At 41.9% G+C, this 18,031-nt stretch overlaps 1 protein-coding gene across 3 annotated transcripts in view; it reads left to right on the top strand.

Moving 5' to 3' along the window:
- SPIN1 (spindlin 1) overlaps nucleotides 1–18,031 on the top strand; it is a 94,973-nt gene that overhangs the window by 15,034 nt on the left and 61,908 nt on the right. For 2 of the 3 annotated variants that reach the window (XM_070400786.1, XM_070400787.1), the window contains exon 2: nucleotides 17,714–17,923. The exons of the other annotated variant lie outside the window; for it this stretch is intronic. In XM_070400786.1, the coding sequence (XP_070256887.1) occupies nucleotides 17,872–17,923 (52 nt within the window). In that variant the 5' untranslated portion in view covers nucleotides 17,714–17,871. The remainder of the gene's footprint in view (nucleotides 1–17,713; nucleotides 17,924–18,031) is intronic. 3 annotated transcript variants of the gene reach the window in all.

The following is an 18,031-nucleotide window of genomic DNA, read 5'->3' on the forward strand; positions in this document are numbered from 1 at the left end:
ATTTTTGTGATTAATCACTATGCTTTAATTATGTTCAATTTGTAACAATGAAATTGGGGGTCACCACAACATGAGGAACTGTATGAAAGGGTTGCGGCATTAGGCAGGTTGAGAACCACTGGTCTAGGGGGAGGATGGTGATGGATTCAGCAGAGCAGCTGAGTCATTCACTTAAGCTCGCATGGTAGGTGGTCTAAGGCAGCGGTCGCCAACCTTTCAGACCTCACAAACTAGCATTGGTCGGTGGACCACCGGTTGGCGACCACTGGTCTAAGGGGCTCACCTCATTTCCATTTTCATGCTGGTATGGGACTTAAGTGAGTGGATGGGGCTTGCTGTGAACATTCAGGCACATGTTTCTGGCATGCTTTTCTGTTGTGTAGAATTGCTGGGTCACATTATGCCTGTGTTTAGTCTTCATAGATAGTACCAGACTTTTCCAAAGTAGACATACCAATTTCTGCTACAGTGAATACATTATTGTGGCTCCATACCCTCACCAATACTTGGCATTGTTAGCCCTTTCAATTTTAGTCATCCCAGTGGGTGGTTAGTAGAATCTTACTCTGGTTCCTGCCTCCTAAATTGAGTGTGGCCATGTGATTTGTCTTAGCCAGTGACGTGAGCAGAAAAGACTTGTCACACAAACTTCTAGGAGCAATAGTGAGATTTGCCACATCTTCCTCCTGCCAGTGATGGAGCTTCCTGCAGTGCGGGTCCTTTACCAAGAGCGCAGAGGGAGGAGAGAGGAAGGACGGAGGGAGAAAAGAGGAGGGCGGGGGAGAGCAGGGGAAGAAGGGAGTGGAAATTTGTTTCAAGTAACTAAAATTCCTGGGGTTGTTTATAACCATTGTATACTTATTAACTTAGATAAACCTTAAAAATAATTTAAGACTTTATGTTTCAGAGCAGTTTTAGGGTCTCAACAAAATTGAACAAAAAGTATAAGTTTTCCTGTACTCCCTGACCCCACACAGGCACAGCCTCCCATGTCCTGCACCACATTATACATTTGTTACAATTAGTGGACCTACATTGACACATCATTATTATCCCAAATCCATGGTTTACATTAGGGTTCACTTTAGGTGTGTATATTCAATGGGTTTTTACAAATACATAGTGTGTACTCACCATTGTAGTAAAATACAGAATAGCTTTGCTGCTCTAAGAATCCTCTCTTGTCTGCCTGTTTGTTTTTTTATTGATTTCTAAATTCCATTGTGATCAGAACACTGTTTAATTAAAGTTCATAATATTTTTTGAAGCTTATGACCAAAGAGATGATCAATTTTTGTAAATGTCCTGTGTATCCTTGGAAAGAATGTGGATGCAGTAGTGTCTTATTATTATTTTTATTGATTGATTTGAAAGAGAGAGAGAGAGGGCTTTGTTGTTCCATTTATTTAGGTTTTTAGGGGGGGAGAGAGAGAGAGAGAAAGAGAGAGAGGGAGAGAGAGAGAGAGAGAGAGAGAGAGAGAGAGGGGAACATTGGTGCGAGAGAGAAACACATAGATTACCTGACCAGGGATCAAACTAGCAACCTTTTGGTGCATGGGATGATGCTCTAACCACCTGAGCCACACTGGCCTGGGTGTTGTTCCACTTATTTATGCATTTCATTGGTTGATTTTTGTATATGCCCTGAATGGGGATCAGATATGCAACCTTGGCATATCAGGGTGAGGCTCTAACCAGCTGAGGTACCTGGCCAGGGCAGATGTGACTGTCAGTTCAACTTGACTAATCATGTTAAATTCTTCCACATCCTTAAACTTTTTTTTCCCTTTTGGTCTGCTGCTTGTATTGATTACCAAGATAAATGTATTAATATTCTTAGTTCTGGTAATTTCTGCTTTATATATTTTGAGGTTATGCTATTAGGTGCATATGTGCTTAGAATGACATATCTTTCTCGTCAATTCTGTTTTTTAAAAAAATTCCATTTGTCCTGGCTAGTGTAGCTCAGTTTGTTGAATGTCATCCTGTGCACTAAAAGGTGGCTGGTTTGATTCCTGGTCAGGGCACGTGCTCAGGGCCCATGCCCAGGTTGTGGGATGGGAGGCAACAGATGGATGTTTCTCTCCCCCTCTCTCCCTTTTCCTCTCTCTAAAAATAAATTAAAGGACTTAAAGTCATTGTATTCCTCCTTAAGGCAAAAGTATCATTAGAAGTAAAATTTTATCTTTTTTTAAAAAATCACCTGAGGATATTTTTCCAATGATTTTTTTTTTTTTTACTTTTTTAAGAGAAAGTGGAAGACAGAGAAATATCAATGTGAGAGAAACACATTGGTTGGTTGCCTCTATCAGGAGCTGGACCAGGGCTTGACTGGAATTGAACCTGGGACCCTTCAGTCCTCAGGCCTACGCTCTATCCACTGAGCCAAACTGGCTAGGGCAAGTTTTTTTTTAATCTTAATATTCATGTGGCTGCATTATCTTAGGTTATGTGCAGTGTATATATTTTTGTACCCTTTATTTTCAAACTGTCTTTGTGCTTATGTTTTAGATAATTCTGTTGTCGACAGTTGGAATTTTTAAAATCTTGTCTGATAATATTTCTTAAAATTGGGACAGTTGGTCTGTTGACAACATTTAACAAGATAATGGACATAGTTGGGTTTAATCTGTTAGCTTAGTAAGTGCTTTCTGTTTAGTGTACCTGTTTTATGTGGCTTTTCCTGTCCTTTGGGTGCTAATTTTTATTATTTTTTTCCCTTGTTAATTTGGAAGTTACTTAAAACGTGCATCTTTGACCTCTCAGAATCTAATACTTGGTTCTTTCCCCCTTTCTTTGGCACTTAAACTCTCTCATTTTCACTAATGTTGTGCTGTTATAATTTTCTGTATATTTTATCTTAAGGTATTAATTTGTGCAGTCAATAGCTTGTTTGATTTACCCTCTTCATTGCTCTTCATTCCTTGCTATAATTCCAACCCCTTCATCTTTGAACACTTTTCTCTCCCTGAAGAACACTTTGTTTCCCACCTGTTGTTACTGCTGATAGTGAATTCTCTTGAGTGTATGTTAGTCTAAATATGTCTCAAATTGACCTTCCTTTTGAAGGATGTTTTTGATGTGTATAGGACCCTAACTTGTCAGCTTTCTCCTGAGGCATTGAAAGAGTTCATTGAATTACATTTTCAGCTTCCATTCTTTCTGTAAGTCAGTTTAATATTTGCTCCCATGGTGCAGCTCATTCTTGAGTTAGTCTCTGTCCACTCAGACATGTACTTTTCGCTTATTTCACAGAGTTGCCTGCTCAGTGGCCTCCTTCTCTTTCTCTACTTGAATAAAACTTGCTTTATTCTCACTCCCATTCATCCTTGAGAGTTTTCCTGGGCGAGTGAAGGACAAGCGGAAGTTCCTGACATGGAAGTGGATGCGTAACATACTTCCGTGGCGAGCCAGCCGTGGGTCTTCACTTTCCTTTCTAGGCCCCTTTTCTTGTCACTGTTCTAGGTGTGGAGTTGAGTCTGAATGGAGTAAACCCACCATCAGAGTGTCTAGCCACCACCATTACTGTTGGATACAACAATTCCATGTCAAGATAATGATGCTTCAAGGCTTTGGACCCATCCCTGACTTAGAGGGCCCAGCCAATACCATCAGCGCTGTGCCCCAACTCCCTTTCCCTTGTCTCCCCTAGATCAGGCAGGGAGAGAGACTTCCATAGCCTACATAGGCAGGGACCACAGCTCCTGTCAGCAAGAAGCAGTTACTGAAGACAAACCCTCTTCCCTCATCACCCCTGAAAGATTTGAGGAATGGAAGTCTCTCGGTAGGGAATGAGGCAGGATAGAAAGAAGTTGGGGGTGGGGGGGATCCTCCAAGTGGAGTGAGGAAGTAGGAGTTGACATCCTCTCACCAGAGCCCCAGCCCCTACCTCCAGGCAGGATCAAAGGAGACTGTTAATGGCAGGAAACCCCTGTGGTGGTCCTGGAAGTCTTAACAAGGCCCCAACCAGAAGGCGGAGTCAGAATTTGGCCCCTCAAAACTTGGAGACAACCCCCACCTTTGGAAACACACAGAATCCCAAGACTAAGTGACCATGTGTGCAACTGACTCCTGAGTTGGCCTGTGAACAGGTATTTTTACACGGTGACCTAGCCTCCTCCTTTTTCTCTGTTTAAAATAAAACTTATTTTATCCTCCCTCCAAAATATAAATATTTGCTCCCATGGGTGGAATTTGTCTTTTTTATTTCAGGTGTTTATGATTTTTTTTTGTCTTTAGTTTTCAACTGTTTTATTGTGATGTGTCTAGTTGCATATTTTTACTTATATTTTGTGTTTATAAGTCCTACTGAACCTGTGGAAATGTCTGAGTATTCATTTTAATGTATTAGACCTTCCCAGTCTCTTACCTTCTCCATGCTTCATTCTGGGTATTTTCTTCTGATTTTTCTTTGTTCACTAACATTTAACAAGAGTAGCCAGCCTACTATTACCTTATTTATTGAGTTTACTGTATTTTTTTTACTACTGGAAAATCTGGTTCTTTGATAGTTTTCTACCAGAGCTTACTATCTTAATGTCTTATCTCTGAATATAATACAGCTATTTTATTTTTCATTTAGTAATTTTATTTATTTCTGTACCCTTCTCCCTTCCCCCCAACCTTAAATTACGATTTTGCAACTCCAGTATCTACCTTTTTATTTATTTATTGTTTGTTTGTCCTAGTTTCTATTTTGTCTCTTGCAGCTGGATTGCATGTGTGTGCATGTGTGCACATGCAGTAGATTATATTTTTTAAATAATTTGAAATTATTGGTGTCTAGGATGATATTTTCTAGACAGGATTTGTGCTTGCTTCTGCCAGGCATCTGAGGGAGTGGACAGTCTGGGGTCACCTCAGTTCAGTTCCAGGGTAAAGAGGAGTAGTGGCTGGCTGCAGTTCTTACCTGGTTTCTTTCCATTCCTTCAGCTCCTGAGAGCAATTTAGGATTCCAGCTCACGTGACATGGGTCCACCAGCCCTCTCCTTCCTTTGGTCGTCCCTGGGTTTGGGCTTTGGTCCCTCACCTTGTAAAGCTGTCAGCCTTTCAGCTGTTCCATAACACTTGCCAGTTGCTCTCAGGGATACACATGGTTCTAAATGTGGGGCTTACTTCCCTAGATTGTGCCTTTGTGAGTTCTATCTTCAAGCTCTTTGATGCTTTCAAGCATAGTTGTGGTGGATATGTCAGTATGTGTGCGTTCACATTTATGTTGTGGAAGTTGTTAATCATAAAAAGTCATGAAAATAGTGTAAAACAATCCCCTTTGTCTCTTTGACACAACTCCAGTGTTGTCTTCCTGGCTTTGATAATTTCCTGGCTTCTGGTATGACAAGGTGTTCCAGCCTCTGACTTGGAATTAGCCATTCCAGTAAGAAACCTTGATGTTCCTGATAGTTTTTGTTAGCAGTATTCTTTTAGATTAGTTTTTTTTTTTTTTTTTTTTTTTTTTTAGCTTTTAGAAGAAGTCTAAATTATTAATCCATTCTTACAAGGAGTTAGTTCATTCTTTATCTTGATGCCTGCAGATATTCTTTAAAGACTCATCAAGGATTCAGAGTTGTCTGTTGCCAGTAGCTTTAGGTGAGTGTTGTGCCATGGATCTTTTAGCAGTCTCGTGAATCAATAGTTATAAAAATAAGAAAACAATTTTAATGTAACATGGTATCTTTAGTAATGTGTTAAGTGATAAGACAAATTTTATATTTTAAGATACTAAAACGACACCTTTTGATGCTTATAAAAAACTAGTGGCCTGGTGCACGAAATTCATGCATGGGGGCAGGGGGAGGGTGTCCCTCAGCCTGGCCTGCACCCTCTCCAATCTGGGACCCCCTCAGGGGATGTCCGACTACCGGCAGTCAGACATCCCTCTCGCAATCTGGGACCGCTGGCTCCTAACCGCTCACCTGCCTGCTGGCCTGCTTGCCCCTAACTGCCCCCCTTGCAAGCTTGCTCGCCCCCAGCTGCCCCCCCCCGCCGGCCTGATCGCCCCCTCAACTGCCCCCCACTGAGGGCCTGCTTGCCCCCAACTGTCCCCCCTCCCCCGCCAGCCGGCTTGCCCCCAACTGCCCTCCCTTCCTGGCCTGATCACCCCTAACTGCCTCTGCCTCAGCCCTGCCACCATGGCTTTGTCTGGAAGGATGTCTGGAAGGTCTCCCGGTCTAATTAGCATATTACTCTTTTATTAGTATAGATACTAGAGGCCTGGTGCACGGATTCGTGCATCGGTGGGGTCCCTTGGCCTGGCCTGTGGGGATCAGTGGACCTCGGTGCCGCTGCAGCCCAGCCTTACCTGCCAGCTCGTTGGGCTCTGTCCACGTCGATACCACACAGCACGAAGTAGTGTGGTTAGCAGCAGGCGCCGGGGAGGAGCCCAAGCCCCGGCTGGCGCTGCGCCACTCCCACTCATACTGGCCTTGCTGCACCTGCCGTTCAGGCACACAGGGAGTGTCATGGGCCGAGGCAGTGTCTGGGGCCTGTCAGCTGAGTGGTGCTCCTGCTGTGGGAGCGCTTTGACCACCGTCCAGTCGCTTAGGCTTTTATATATATAGATATTGAGGTTAACATTGATTAACAATAATTGATGATAGGGAATATTAAGAGATTAACTCAGAGTTAGGTCAGACTTCACAGACTGAGGTACCATCCTTCACACAATCGCCCTTACTGCAGACATTAACTGCAAGCTCGGGGGGGTCCCTAGGTCACTACATTTCTGACCAGCTGGCTACAAATTTGGGGTTCCCAAGACTCTCAGGTTTAGCAATTTACTAGAACAACTCAAGTGCTATACTTATGAATTATAGTTTTATTGTAGCAGAAATGGATTGAAATCAGGACCAGCCTAAAGAAGAAATGCACAGGGTGAGGTTAGGGAGGGTCAGCAAGCTTTTTCAGTGGAGTTAGGACTATCACCCTCACGTGGATATGTGACTGCATGGAGTCAGAGCATTGTTGACCAGAGAAGCTCACTCCAGCTTCAGTGTCTAGAATTCTTATTGGGGTTTCCTTATGTAAGCATGTCAATCTCTAGTTTCCCTCCCTGGAAATCCTCTATCCTGTAGTTGGTCTTTCTGGATTGGCCAGCCCCCATCTGAAGTTACCTTGTTAACAGCACCCTGAATTACAAGGACTCCTGTCACTCAGGAAATCCCAAGGATTTAGAGGGTGCTTCCCAAGAACCGGGACAAATGCTAGCCAAATTCTTTGTTTTACAATAGTTGCCAATTTTGTTTTTTACAGGTTGATCACTAATGCCCTGATGGCTCATTCACTCTAGCTTAAGAGCTATTTTGAGAAATAAAATACTGTGTTGGAAAGATCTGTAATTTCTATGATTGAGAAAGTAAAAGGTACTAGTAATAATACTGTGGTATGTTGTGTCGACAAAAGAACATTTGTACTTATCAAAAATTTTATAAGCATTGATTCAAGTCAAGTTTGAGGACATGCCTGGAAGCAGGATCTTACTGATTGAGAAAATGCTCTGGAGAGAATGGCAGTTTCACAGCTCATTTTATACATTGGAATCAAAGGAGAGAACATAGGGAAGGTTACATGAAATCCATTAGTGTTAAATTAAGGACAAAGCAAGATGGGGAAAATCTAGGATTGAATGAAAAAGCAAACTGGAGAGAGAAATCGTTTGCATCGATGGGTGCAGGATAGTTAACATTTAATATTTATAGTAAATAGAGATGGTACGCTGGCAGCAAGATAACAACAAGAAGTCTCATGGTCTTGTACTCTGTGCCAAGATTGTGCCTCGGAGAAGACTGGAAAAGAAAATTATTCTGCCATTTTAAAGGTTTGTTATCCTAGATGCACGAAAACAATGGGCAGGCTTGCTTAAGGTAAAGATTAACCATTTACTAACGAAGCTATAGGCCTGGGGTGTGACTACCTGCCCTGACCTGCCCAGTTAGGAATTTATTATCAGACCATACTGTGTGGGTGCTTTTAGTCACTGAGCTTGTCAGGTTTATTGCATAGCCCTCTTTTGGTTCACAGTTGTATACACTTATGATGGCAGGAAATATGTGAGAATCTTTTGATCCTCTTTGAGATCATTACAGAAAGAGTATTGAGGTTCAAAACTACATTCATAACTGTTGGGAAATTTTTTTCTGGGCTGAGAGACCAAAGAAAGAGGCTGACAACTTGAGCATTACATCAAACGTTTATTAAGGGAACTTACATATGAGGTACATCTTGGGGCTGAGGCAAGAACGGATTTCCATCCTGTGTGCTTCATGGCGGATGCTAAAGGGTTATATATGGCAGGATGGGTAAGGGTGCTGGTGTGTGAGCTACCCCAGAGAAAGGAAGACACCATACATGCTTGCCTGTTCCAGGAACCAGCACCCCTTTGGTACAGGGGTGGGGTTGATTAGATAGGGGATTTACAAAAAGCAAACTGCTCTGGCTCAGCTAGATATGGCTGGAGATCCAGCAGCAGCAGTCATATCATAGAACTGTCAGTGTTTTAAAGATGATTGGGCAAATTGCAAGCCTGGATAGTTCAGTATATATATACTAGTAGCCCGGTGCATGAAATTCGTGCATATTGAAAGGGAATTAATTAGAGGAACATAATTTGGACTCACTATCTAATATCAATAATATGTGAGCGTGAGGCAGTCCGTGTTTCTGAAATTCAATGACATGAATTTTAGCTATTACTTTGCCAAATAAATGGAATTTATAGATATCATTTAAAAGAGCATTCAGTTTCATATTAAAAACTCTGGCTACTGCCCTAACCGGTTTGGCTCAGTGGATAGAGCGTTGGCCTGTGGACTGAAGGGTCCCAGGTTTGATTCTGGTCAAGGGCATGTACCTTGGTTTCGGGCACATCCTCAGTGGGAGGTGTGCAGGAGGCAGCTGATTGATGTTTCTCTCTCATCGATGTTTCTAACTCTCTATCCTTCTCTCTTCCTCTCTGTAAAAAATCAACAAAATATATTTTTAAAAAAACCTCTGGCTACCAAGTCAGGTCTGTTTTCAACTTTTTGCCAGTGTTGTAAATTGTTTGCAGTATCTGCCCATTTGGGGTTGCATGTCATAGTTATGAATAAATAGGGCTTGCCATACTTTGTTACAATTGCCATAGCATCCTGATATCACTGCTGCATATTTCTGGGACTACCCTCAGAAGATGATGGAAGTTTCATTTTACCAATCGGCACATTGTCATTTTCAGATCTAGATTTGAGATAATCCATCAAACCACTATATTTTTCAACTCTCAACTTAGATTGGTTTGCTTTGATGAAATTTATCCAATTGGCCTCCATTTTTGAATATGAATCCACGATAAACTGTTGAGTTAATTTTCCTGCATTTAAAATAGGGTTGAACATGTCCTGCACAGAGAGATGAAATCCATAATACTGCATTTGTGTGACTCGTGTCCTTAAATTTTGTCTAGTATTATTGTCGATTACACTGTTGTCTCTGAGTCTTAATGCAATATCTGTTCCCCAGCCTTTTTCACCATGTGGAAAAAGAACAGGATATGTCATCGCATCTAATGTAGGAAACAGGATATTGATTTGTTTCATTTTAGTGGCATTTGGATTATTGGGATCTCATTTACAATGAATGAACAAGTCCCTTTCAAAAGGAGGTTCTCCATCTTCGTTTCTGAATATGACAGCAACCTCGGTTACACGGGGAGAATTATATCTACCTGGGTCACTGTTAAGATCATATTTAATCGCCATTGTTACCTCTCTGGGAGCAATACCTTTTGCTGCTGCTTCAGATTGGGCTTCCTTTTCTACCTCATGTAGCATCTTGTACGATTTTGTTAATTCACTTATTTCATGCATGAGGTTGTTGATGTTGATCGTGAGTCTTTCTGAGCAGCCCTGGTTTTCTGGCATTGCTAATCTTTTACTTGTAGCTTTAGCTGTATCCAAAATTTAGAGTTGAGCAAACTTCCAAGAAACACCGTCCAAAGGATGTAAAGTTCCAGTATGGTGATAAACTTGTCTGTGTATTCTAAAACAGTATGGCCCATATCCTGATGGCGATGCAATATTTGCACCCATGGAAGCAAAAGCAAAAGAACTATTTATGGAACATATATTTTCTATGAAATTTTTACTGTCAGAATCTTTGTTTGTCATTAATCTTTTTAAATATGCCGGGTAATCTGGAAAATGTATATCATCTGGACAAACTTTCCCTTTGCTACAACATCGAGTAAATTTCCTATTGGATGGTTTTTCATCAGAGAAATTTAGTGATAGGCAAAATTCACATCGAACAGTCATTCCACCACAACTATGTTCAAGAATTGCATCCTCATGTACTCCATTTTCGCTGAGAAGGCAGTTCCTACCGGTATTGGTAGTACTTGTTGATGACTGTTCTCTAGACATTTTCTGTCACCGCCACCACCTTCTTTCAACTTCAAAGGCGCATTGGTCTTTAGACATTTTCTGTCGATAACGCCGGTGTTTTTCGGCATCAGAGCGACATTTTTCCAGTAGCTGGTGTTGATACATCCTGTTGCAGGCGCCGCCTTCTTTCAAGGTCAGACGCACACTGCTCTGCAGACACTTTCTGTCGATAATGCCAGCATCTTTTGGCTGCAGAGCTATGTTGTATCAACAGTTGTTCTTTAGACATAGTCCCACCTCTCTACTGTCATGGTCTGAGATGCAGGTGAATGAGATTCCTGGCTATCAGGCTGCTGAGAGCTGTCTGACCAAAGGCTGATTCTGGTTGATTCTGTGGGGGTGGGACTTCTGCCAAGTCCTCCAAACCTCCCGCTCTCTCCCCTCCTCCCTGGCTCTGCTCTCCACCAGCAAGGTCCCGGGAGCCAGCGAAGGTCCCGGGCGTGGCTACGGCCTCACCTCCCGGGGCCAGCGAAGGTCCTGGGAGCCCGCGGGCGTGGCTGCCGTTGCCTCCTGGCTCGCTTGACACCAGCGTATGCAAATTAACCACCATCTTTGTTGGGTTAATTTGCATAGTCACTCCGATGGGCTGGTGGGTGTGGCTTGAGCATAGGGGATTGGTGGTTAATTTGCACGTTTCTCTTTTATTATGTAGGATATATAAAAGCCTAATATGCAAATTGTTCCTGCAGGAGTTCGACCGAGAGACTGATCACTTGCTATAACGTGCGCTGACCACAGAGCGGATCGCAGAACAAAGGCAGGCCCCAGCCGGCAGCTGGAAGGCCCTGATCTGCCCTAATCACAGGCCAGGAGCAACTTTCCACTTGCTCCTGTATTACCTCTATTTCCTACAAACTGGAAATTAGGTCTAGCAAATCAAGTAGATTTAGGTGCAGCATTGTGGATCAGGGAAGTCTCTGACGTGTGGTTTGCTCGCTGTAGTGGTGCTGAACCGCTTATGCCTTCATCGTGCGGCAGCATTTGTAATCAGGTACTCTGGTGACCTGTGATGCTGGGCAGTATTGTGCTCCATCATCCTAGTGGTGTTGGCATCTGTTGGGCATCTGAATACAGGACTGTCTTTTTTATGGGCTGAAGTTAAACTCCATGTGACAACATTTCTGTAATGCTTGAAAAAAATTTGATAATTCCTACTATCCTGGAAATAATGAGATTTTGCTGTCAGCATGTAAAGTTAAATTGTTTTTCCATTTAGTTTGTCTTTTTTTTTATTTTATTTTACCAGCAGGTAATCTTTTATTTATTTATTTATTTAATTAAATCTTTATTGTTCAGATTATTACATTTGTTCCTCTTTTTTCCCCCCATAACTCTCTTCCTTCCAGTTCCCACCCCACCCTCCGCCCTCACTCCCCACCCACTGTCCTCATCCATAAGTGCACGATTTTTGTCCAGTCTCTTCCTGCATCTCCCACACCCTTTCCCCCTCCCAAGAATAGTCAGTCCATTCCCTTTCTATGTCCCTGATTCTATTATAATCAACAGTTCATTCTGTTCATCAGATTATTTATTCACTTGATTCTTAGATTCACTTGTTGATAGATGCATATTTGTTGTTCATAATTTGTATCTTTACCTTTTTCTTCTTCTTCCTCTTCTTAAAGGATACCTTTCAGCATTTCATATAATACTGGTTTGGTGGTGATGAACTCCTTTAGCTTTTCCTTATCTGTGAAGCTCTTTATCTGACCTTCAATTCTGAATGATAGCTTTGCTGGATAAAGTAATCTTGGTTGTAGGTTCTTGGCATTCATCACTTTGAATATTTCTTGCCACTCCCTTCTGGCCTGCAAAGTTTCTGTTGAGAAATCAGCTGACAGTCGTATGGGTATTCCCTTGTAGGTAACTGAGTTTCTTTCTCTTGCTGCTTTTAAGATTCTCTCTTTGTCTTTTGCTCTCGGCATTTTAATTATGATGTGTCTTGGTGTGGTCCTCTTTGGGTTCCTTTTGTTTGGGGTTCTCTGTGCTTCTTGGACCTGTCAGTCCATTTCTTTCACCAGGTGGGGGAAGTTTTCTGTCATTATTTCTTCAAATAGGTTTTCAATATCTTGCTGTCTCTCATCTTCTGGCACCCCTATAATTCTGATGTTGGTACGCTTGAAGCTGTCCCAGAGGCTCCTTACACTATCTTCGTATTTTCAGGTTCTTTTTTCATTTTGCTTTTCCGGTTGGGTGTTTTTTGCTTCTTTGCATTTCAAATCTTTGACTTGATGCTTGCGCTCTTCTGGTCTACTGTTGGGAGTCTGTATAATATTCTTTATTTCAGTCTGTGTATGCTTAACTTCTAGTTGGTTCTTTATCACAACATCGAGGGTCTCATTAGATTTCTTGTAGATCTCAATAAGTTTATCAGCGGCTTCTAGGTAGTTCTTGAGGGACCTTAAAAGTGTGGTTCTGAACTCAATATCCTCCATTGACAATTTTGTCCTGTTTCTTTGTCTCCGCATTTTTTATGCTTTCTTGGTGCACCCCCTAGTGGTCTTTGTGCACAGTCTTGTTGTAGTTAAGCCTTGATTGTTGTAGTTAATACTAAGGGGATTTGACCTCCAGGCCAACTGGCTGTGATAATCAGCTGTGTCTGCAGTGGGAAAACTTCTGTCATCTGGGGAGGTGCTAATCTAGCTTTTGCCTGAGGCTATCCGGCAAATGGCTCCGTGCGGGGGGGCTTGGGCAGGGCGGGTCCCAGGGAATCTACAGGGCGGGCGGAGCGAGCAGTTATGGCTGCTCTCAGTCCCGTCCCCAGAGGCTCTGCCTCTCAGAGTCCCAGCATCCGCTGCAAATCTCGGAGAGAAAGCTGCCCTCACGTTCCGACCCATGCCAGACAGTCCCGCTTCTCCCGTTTGAGTCTGGGTCCCTAGAGACTCGCCCAGAACTAGAGCTCAGAGCCTGAGACTCCCTCCCGATTGAAAACGACAACCACGCCCTCAGCCACCAGCCTGCTCCGCGCGTACCTCTGCACCTTTGTATTTTCCGCACTGCGCCTCCTCTGAGTCTCGGCACGCTGTTCTCCTTCCTTCTAGTTGAAGAATTTCCCCTCAGCCAGCCTTCCTGTGGTTCTGGGTGATGTCCGTTCTGTCTTTTAGTTGTATTTTTTGAAGTGGTTGTGCAAGGCAGCAAACTCCGGTGTTTACCTATGCTGCCATCTTGGTTTCTCCTAGTTTGTCTTATTTTTAACCACTTAGTAGAATAACATAAGGCAAAACTATTTTGGTTTTTTAAAATATGTACATAAGTTTTGCCCTTTCTAGTCAAAAGAGTGAGAAAGCTCTGAGTGAATTTTCAAAGTCTTATATGGCAACTTGACACAAAACGAAGCCATTGTTTCATTAGTTAATGCTTTTCAGTCTTTTCCTTTGGCTCAGTCTCTGTACATTTCTTTCTGGTCTCAACAGGAGTTGGGATAATATTAGACAGTTGGAATATTAATTGTAACTCAAATGGAGAGGGAATTTCGTCTGAAATTTTGCATTCTTATGTTGTTCAAAAAGCTCCGTGTGACCCAGCCAATATGGCTCAGTGGTTGAGTGTCGACCCATGCACCAAGAGGTCACTGGTTCCATTCCCTGTTAGGGCACATGCCTGGGTGCGGGTTTGATCCCCAGTGGGGAGCATGCAGGAGACAGCTGATTGGTGACGTTTCTCTCTCATCGGTGTTTCTCTCTCTCCCCCTTCCTCTCTAAAATCAATAAAAATACTGTGTTGTTGTTTTTTTAAGCATATTATGTCCTTCCCCTTATTGCAACTCTTCCTTCAACAACTTATATTCTATACTTTTTATTTTATTTATTTTAAATTTTTACTTTTGCCTAATTTTAAAAAATGTTTTTATTTTAGAGAGGGGGGAGGGAGGGAGGGAGGAGAGAGAAAGAACCATTGATGTGAGAGACAAACATGGATCGGCTGCCTCCTGCACTCCCCCTACTAGGGATTGAGCCCACAATCCCCCAGGTATGTGCCCTGACCAGAAATGAACCAGTGACCTTTTGGTGCATGGTACAGTGCTCAACCAACTGGCCATGGTGACCAGGACTATACTTTTTAAAAGTGTAACAAGTTCAACCTGAACATTTTAATGAAGTGATAAGCAGTAGAAAGTGGTAAGCTTAAATATCCTGGAGAGAAGAGTGAATACTTTAGAACAGTGGTCAGCAAACCGCAGCTCGCGAGCCACATGCGGCTCTTTGGCCCCTTGAGTGTGGCTCTTCCACAAAATACCATGTATGGGCGCACACATACAGTGCGATTGAAACTTCGTGGCCCATGCGCAGAAGTCGGTTTTCGGCCTGGACGAGTCTATTTTGAAGAAGTTTTATTCAACGTACCTATAGTTTAAGACTTAAAAGTTTAAAGTTTCTTAAGTTAATTTTAGGGAACGTTGTGGAGTGAAAGAAGATGTAGTGTCGAGGATTGAGAAAGGTATGTTGAGATAGGTTGGACATATAGAGAGGATGAACAAAAGGAGATAGACGAAACAAGTATACAAGACGAGTGTGGATGGGAGAGTTGGAAAGGGTCGACCTCAGCAAATGTACCTCAATCAGATTGAGGACGTTTTTTAGCAAAGGCCACCTTAGGAGTACCCTAATGAAGTTAATAACAATGTACCTACCTATATAGTTTAAGTTTAAAAAATTTGGCTCTCAAAAGAAATTTCTATCATCATACTGTTGATATTTGGCTCTGTTGACTAATGAGTTTGCTGACCACTGCTTTAGAACATTAGTCCTCTAAGTTCTTCTTGTTACAGAACCAGTGTAGCTTACTAAGATAGGCTACATTGATATTTGTGTAGATTAAAATATTCCTAAATTTTGAATTAGCCTTGTAAAGAGAAGTGGATGAAAGGAGTCCTCGGATGTTTTCAAAGTTGAGGAATACAACATCATGTACTAGGTGTGTCAGTTAATAATACGGATTTTGTAATAAAAGAAAACACGATAATTTCAAGAGAAACATTAACAGTGCTTTATTCAAAGTAATGTTCATCGCTAGCTACACATTTCCGCCATCTTTCAGGTAATTTGTGGATACCTTCCCAATAGAACTTTTCTTGTTTTGAGGCAAACCATTCAGAGACCCAATTTTCCTCTTCTTCATACGTTTTGAAGTGCTGCTCAGAAAGTGCGTGTGCCATGTGCCATCGATTGGAACAAGTGGGAATCTGAAGGAGCAAGGTCTGGTGAATACGGTGGGTGGGTTAATACTTCCCAGGCAAGATCTTTTAATGTGTCTTTAACTGGTTTTGAAGCATGTGATGGTGCGTTATCATGAAGCAAAATTACTTTGCCGTGTCTTCTGGCCCATTCTGGTCATTTTACGATCAAAGGGTGATTCAAATTGATTATTTGTTGTCGGTAGCGATCAGTATTAACGGTTTCACCTGGTTTTCACACCTTCCTGATCCCACCAAACGCAGAGCATTGTCTTCTTTCTGAAGTGATTTGGTCTTGCAGTCGATGTTGATGGTTGACCTGGATCAACCCATAATTTTGTGCGTTTTGGATTCTCAAAATAAATCCACTTTTCATCACCAGTCACAATTCGATGCAACAAAATACTTTCATGACGTTGAAGCAACATTTTACTGTTGAGTATTTGTCTTTCGTTCAGTTGATGTGGTACCCATTTTCCTTCCTTTAAAATCTTTCCCCTGCTTATAAATTATCGGAAATTGTTTGCTGAGCATTGTTTAATCTTTCTGCAAGTTGTTTTTGAGTTTGACACACATCTTCATCCAATAATGCTTGTAATTGTTGGTCTTCAAACTTTTTCGGTTGGCCTGGACGTTCTTTGCCTTTCACATCGAAATCATCACGTTTAAAGAGTTTAAGCCAGCGTTCACGAGTATCTTGAGATGGAGCATGTTCACCATAAGCTTCCCGAAGCTTTCAGCAGCACTTTTCTTCAAAATAAAGTAATGAATTAAAACTTCCCACAAATGCTCTTTTTTTGGCACGAAATTCGACATTTTAAGTGTAAAAATATCTATGATGTTAAAACCTTCAGAAAATTTGACATAAGTTTTGAAGCTTGCTGTCACTACAACAAAGTAGCATACATATCAGATCGCATATATATCAACATATGTGTAACTCCATCTATTGAAAAAAATCTGCCTTATTAACTAGTACACATGCTAATTATTGTATACCAATGGGAATTCTATCAAGTGCTAAGAGAGTGGATACAGAAGACAGTGATGGGTTAGATAACACAGTGAAAGGGTTGAATTTAAACAGTTCATCTACTACTGTAGCAGTAGAGGGTAGCAGTTGGTGAATTTGGTGGTGGGAAAGTATTTCTTTTGTTTGCTTCTGTTTTCTTAGCAAATAACAAGCTTATCTGTTGAGATTGGGGTAGTATTCTTGCATGCTTACTTGAGACATGAGATTTTAAATTTACAGTTTTTCAGCCAGGCTGACCAGCTTAAGCTGTGGCATGGTAGGCAGGGAGTTGGGTTAGGGCTTTGCCACAAAATTGACAGGAAGAGGAGGGAGAAAATGGAGAAAAGCAAGGAGTAAACTGAATTGGGACAATGAAAAAGTGGTCATGATGGAGGTAATGGTTACATCAAAGAATTGTTGGTGTGAGATTGTTAGTGTAAGAAAGTAGAATGATCAGAGGTGGTTTCAAGTGTGAGATGCTTGAAACAAAGATTCCGGAGGTATTGCAGTCATTGGCGATGAGTGGTCGAGGTTGTGACCTGGAGACAGGTGGCTTAAAAGGAGGGGTCAATACTTTGAAGTAAGGATTAAAGTTAAAGAATTGAGGGGGCAGGTTGTTGAAAGGATCATATGTTGCCAAGAATGTATGATAGTGGTGGAAAAGGAGGTATAGCAGGTACCAAAGTTCTTAAAGTGTATGCAGACAAGAGGATTAATAGGAAAAGGGGTGGCTGCCATTACTGGTTCACACCAGTCTAAACCTTTTATGACACTCCAGCATCACCCTTTTCTGATCTCTGGCAGCAAAATGCGTTGAGTTACAGTGGGTGAAGTCGGATGCCATATTGTGTTCCAGTTGACTTCTGAGAAACTATACTTTGGGGTCTTGCAAATGACCCAGACTTCCTCTTTGAAAGATCTAGCACTTCCTTTTTTTCCCTGGTTAAGAGCTGTCCTGGCACCCAGGTCTGAGGAAATCAAGTTAATTGCTTCTGGGCAGGGTGTGTTTTAGTTAATGTGATGCTTAAAATGTGATGTCACAGATATGGCTTACTCGGGTTATTTTGCTCTTGTGATGCTGTAGTAATGAACTGTTATTTCACTGTTTTACAGAGTGCTTATGATTTCACGTATTTTCGCTGAATTTGTAAAAGAGGCACGTCGATGATGGATTAACACGAACATTGAATTTCTGTGCACAGTTTCAAATTGGAGCATATTGAATTTTCACCCTAGTTCAGCAGCTCTGCTGCTCACTTAAATGCAGATGAATGAAGACCCCATTCGGGAAGACACCTGGCCAGCGGTCCAGAGCTGATGCAGGTAGGCAGTGCAGTTCTCTGCATACTTTACGTATGATAAACTGAAAATAGTTATAAAGTTGTAGAATACTTTCACATAATTCCTAGTGGTTTGCTCTTCTTAAAGCTT

This window comes from Myotis yumanensis, unplaced genomic scaffold, assembly GCF_028538775.1.
Source record: "Myotis yumanensis isolate MYYU_CA2020_CCGP unplaced genomic scaffold, mMyoYum1.0.hap1 SCAF_21, whole genome shotgun sequence".
Classification (NCBI taxonomy): domain Eukaryota; kingdom Metazoa; phylum Chordata; class Mammalia; order Chiroptera; family Vespertilionidae; genus Myotis; species Myotis yumanensis.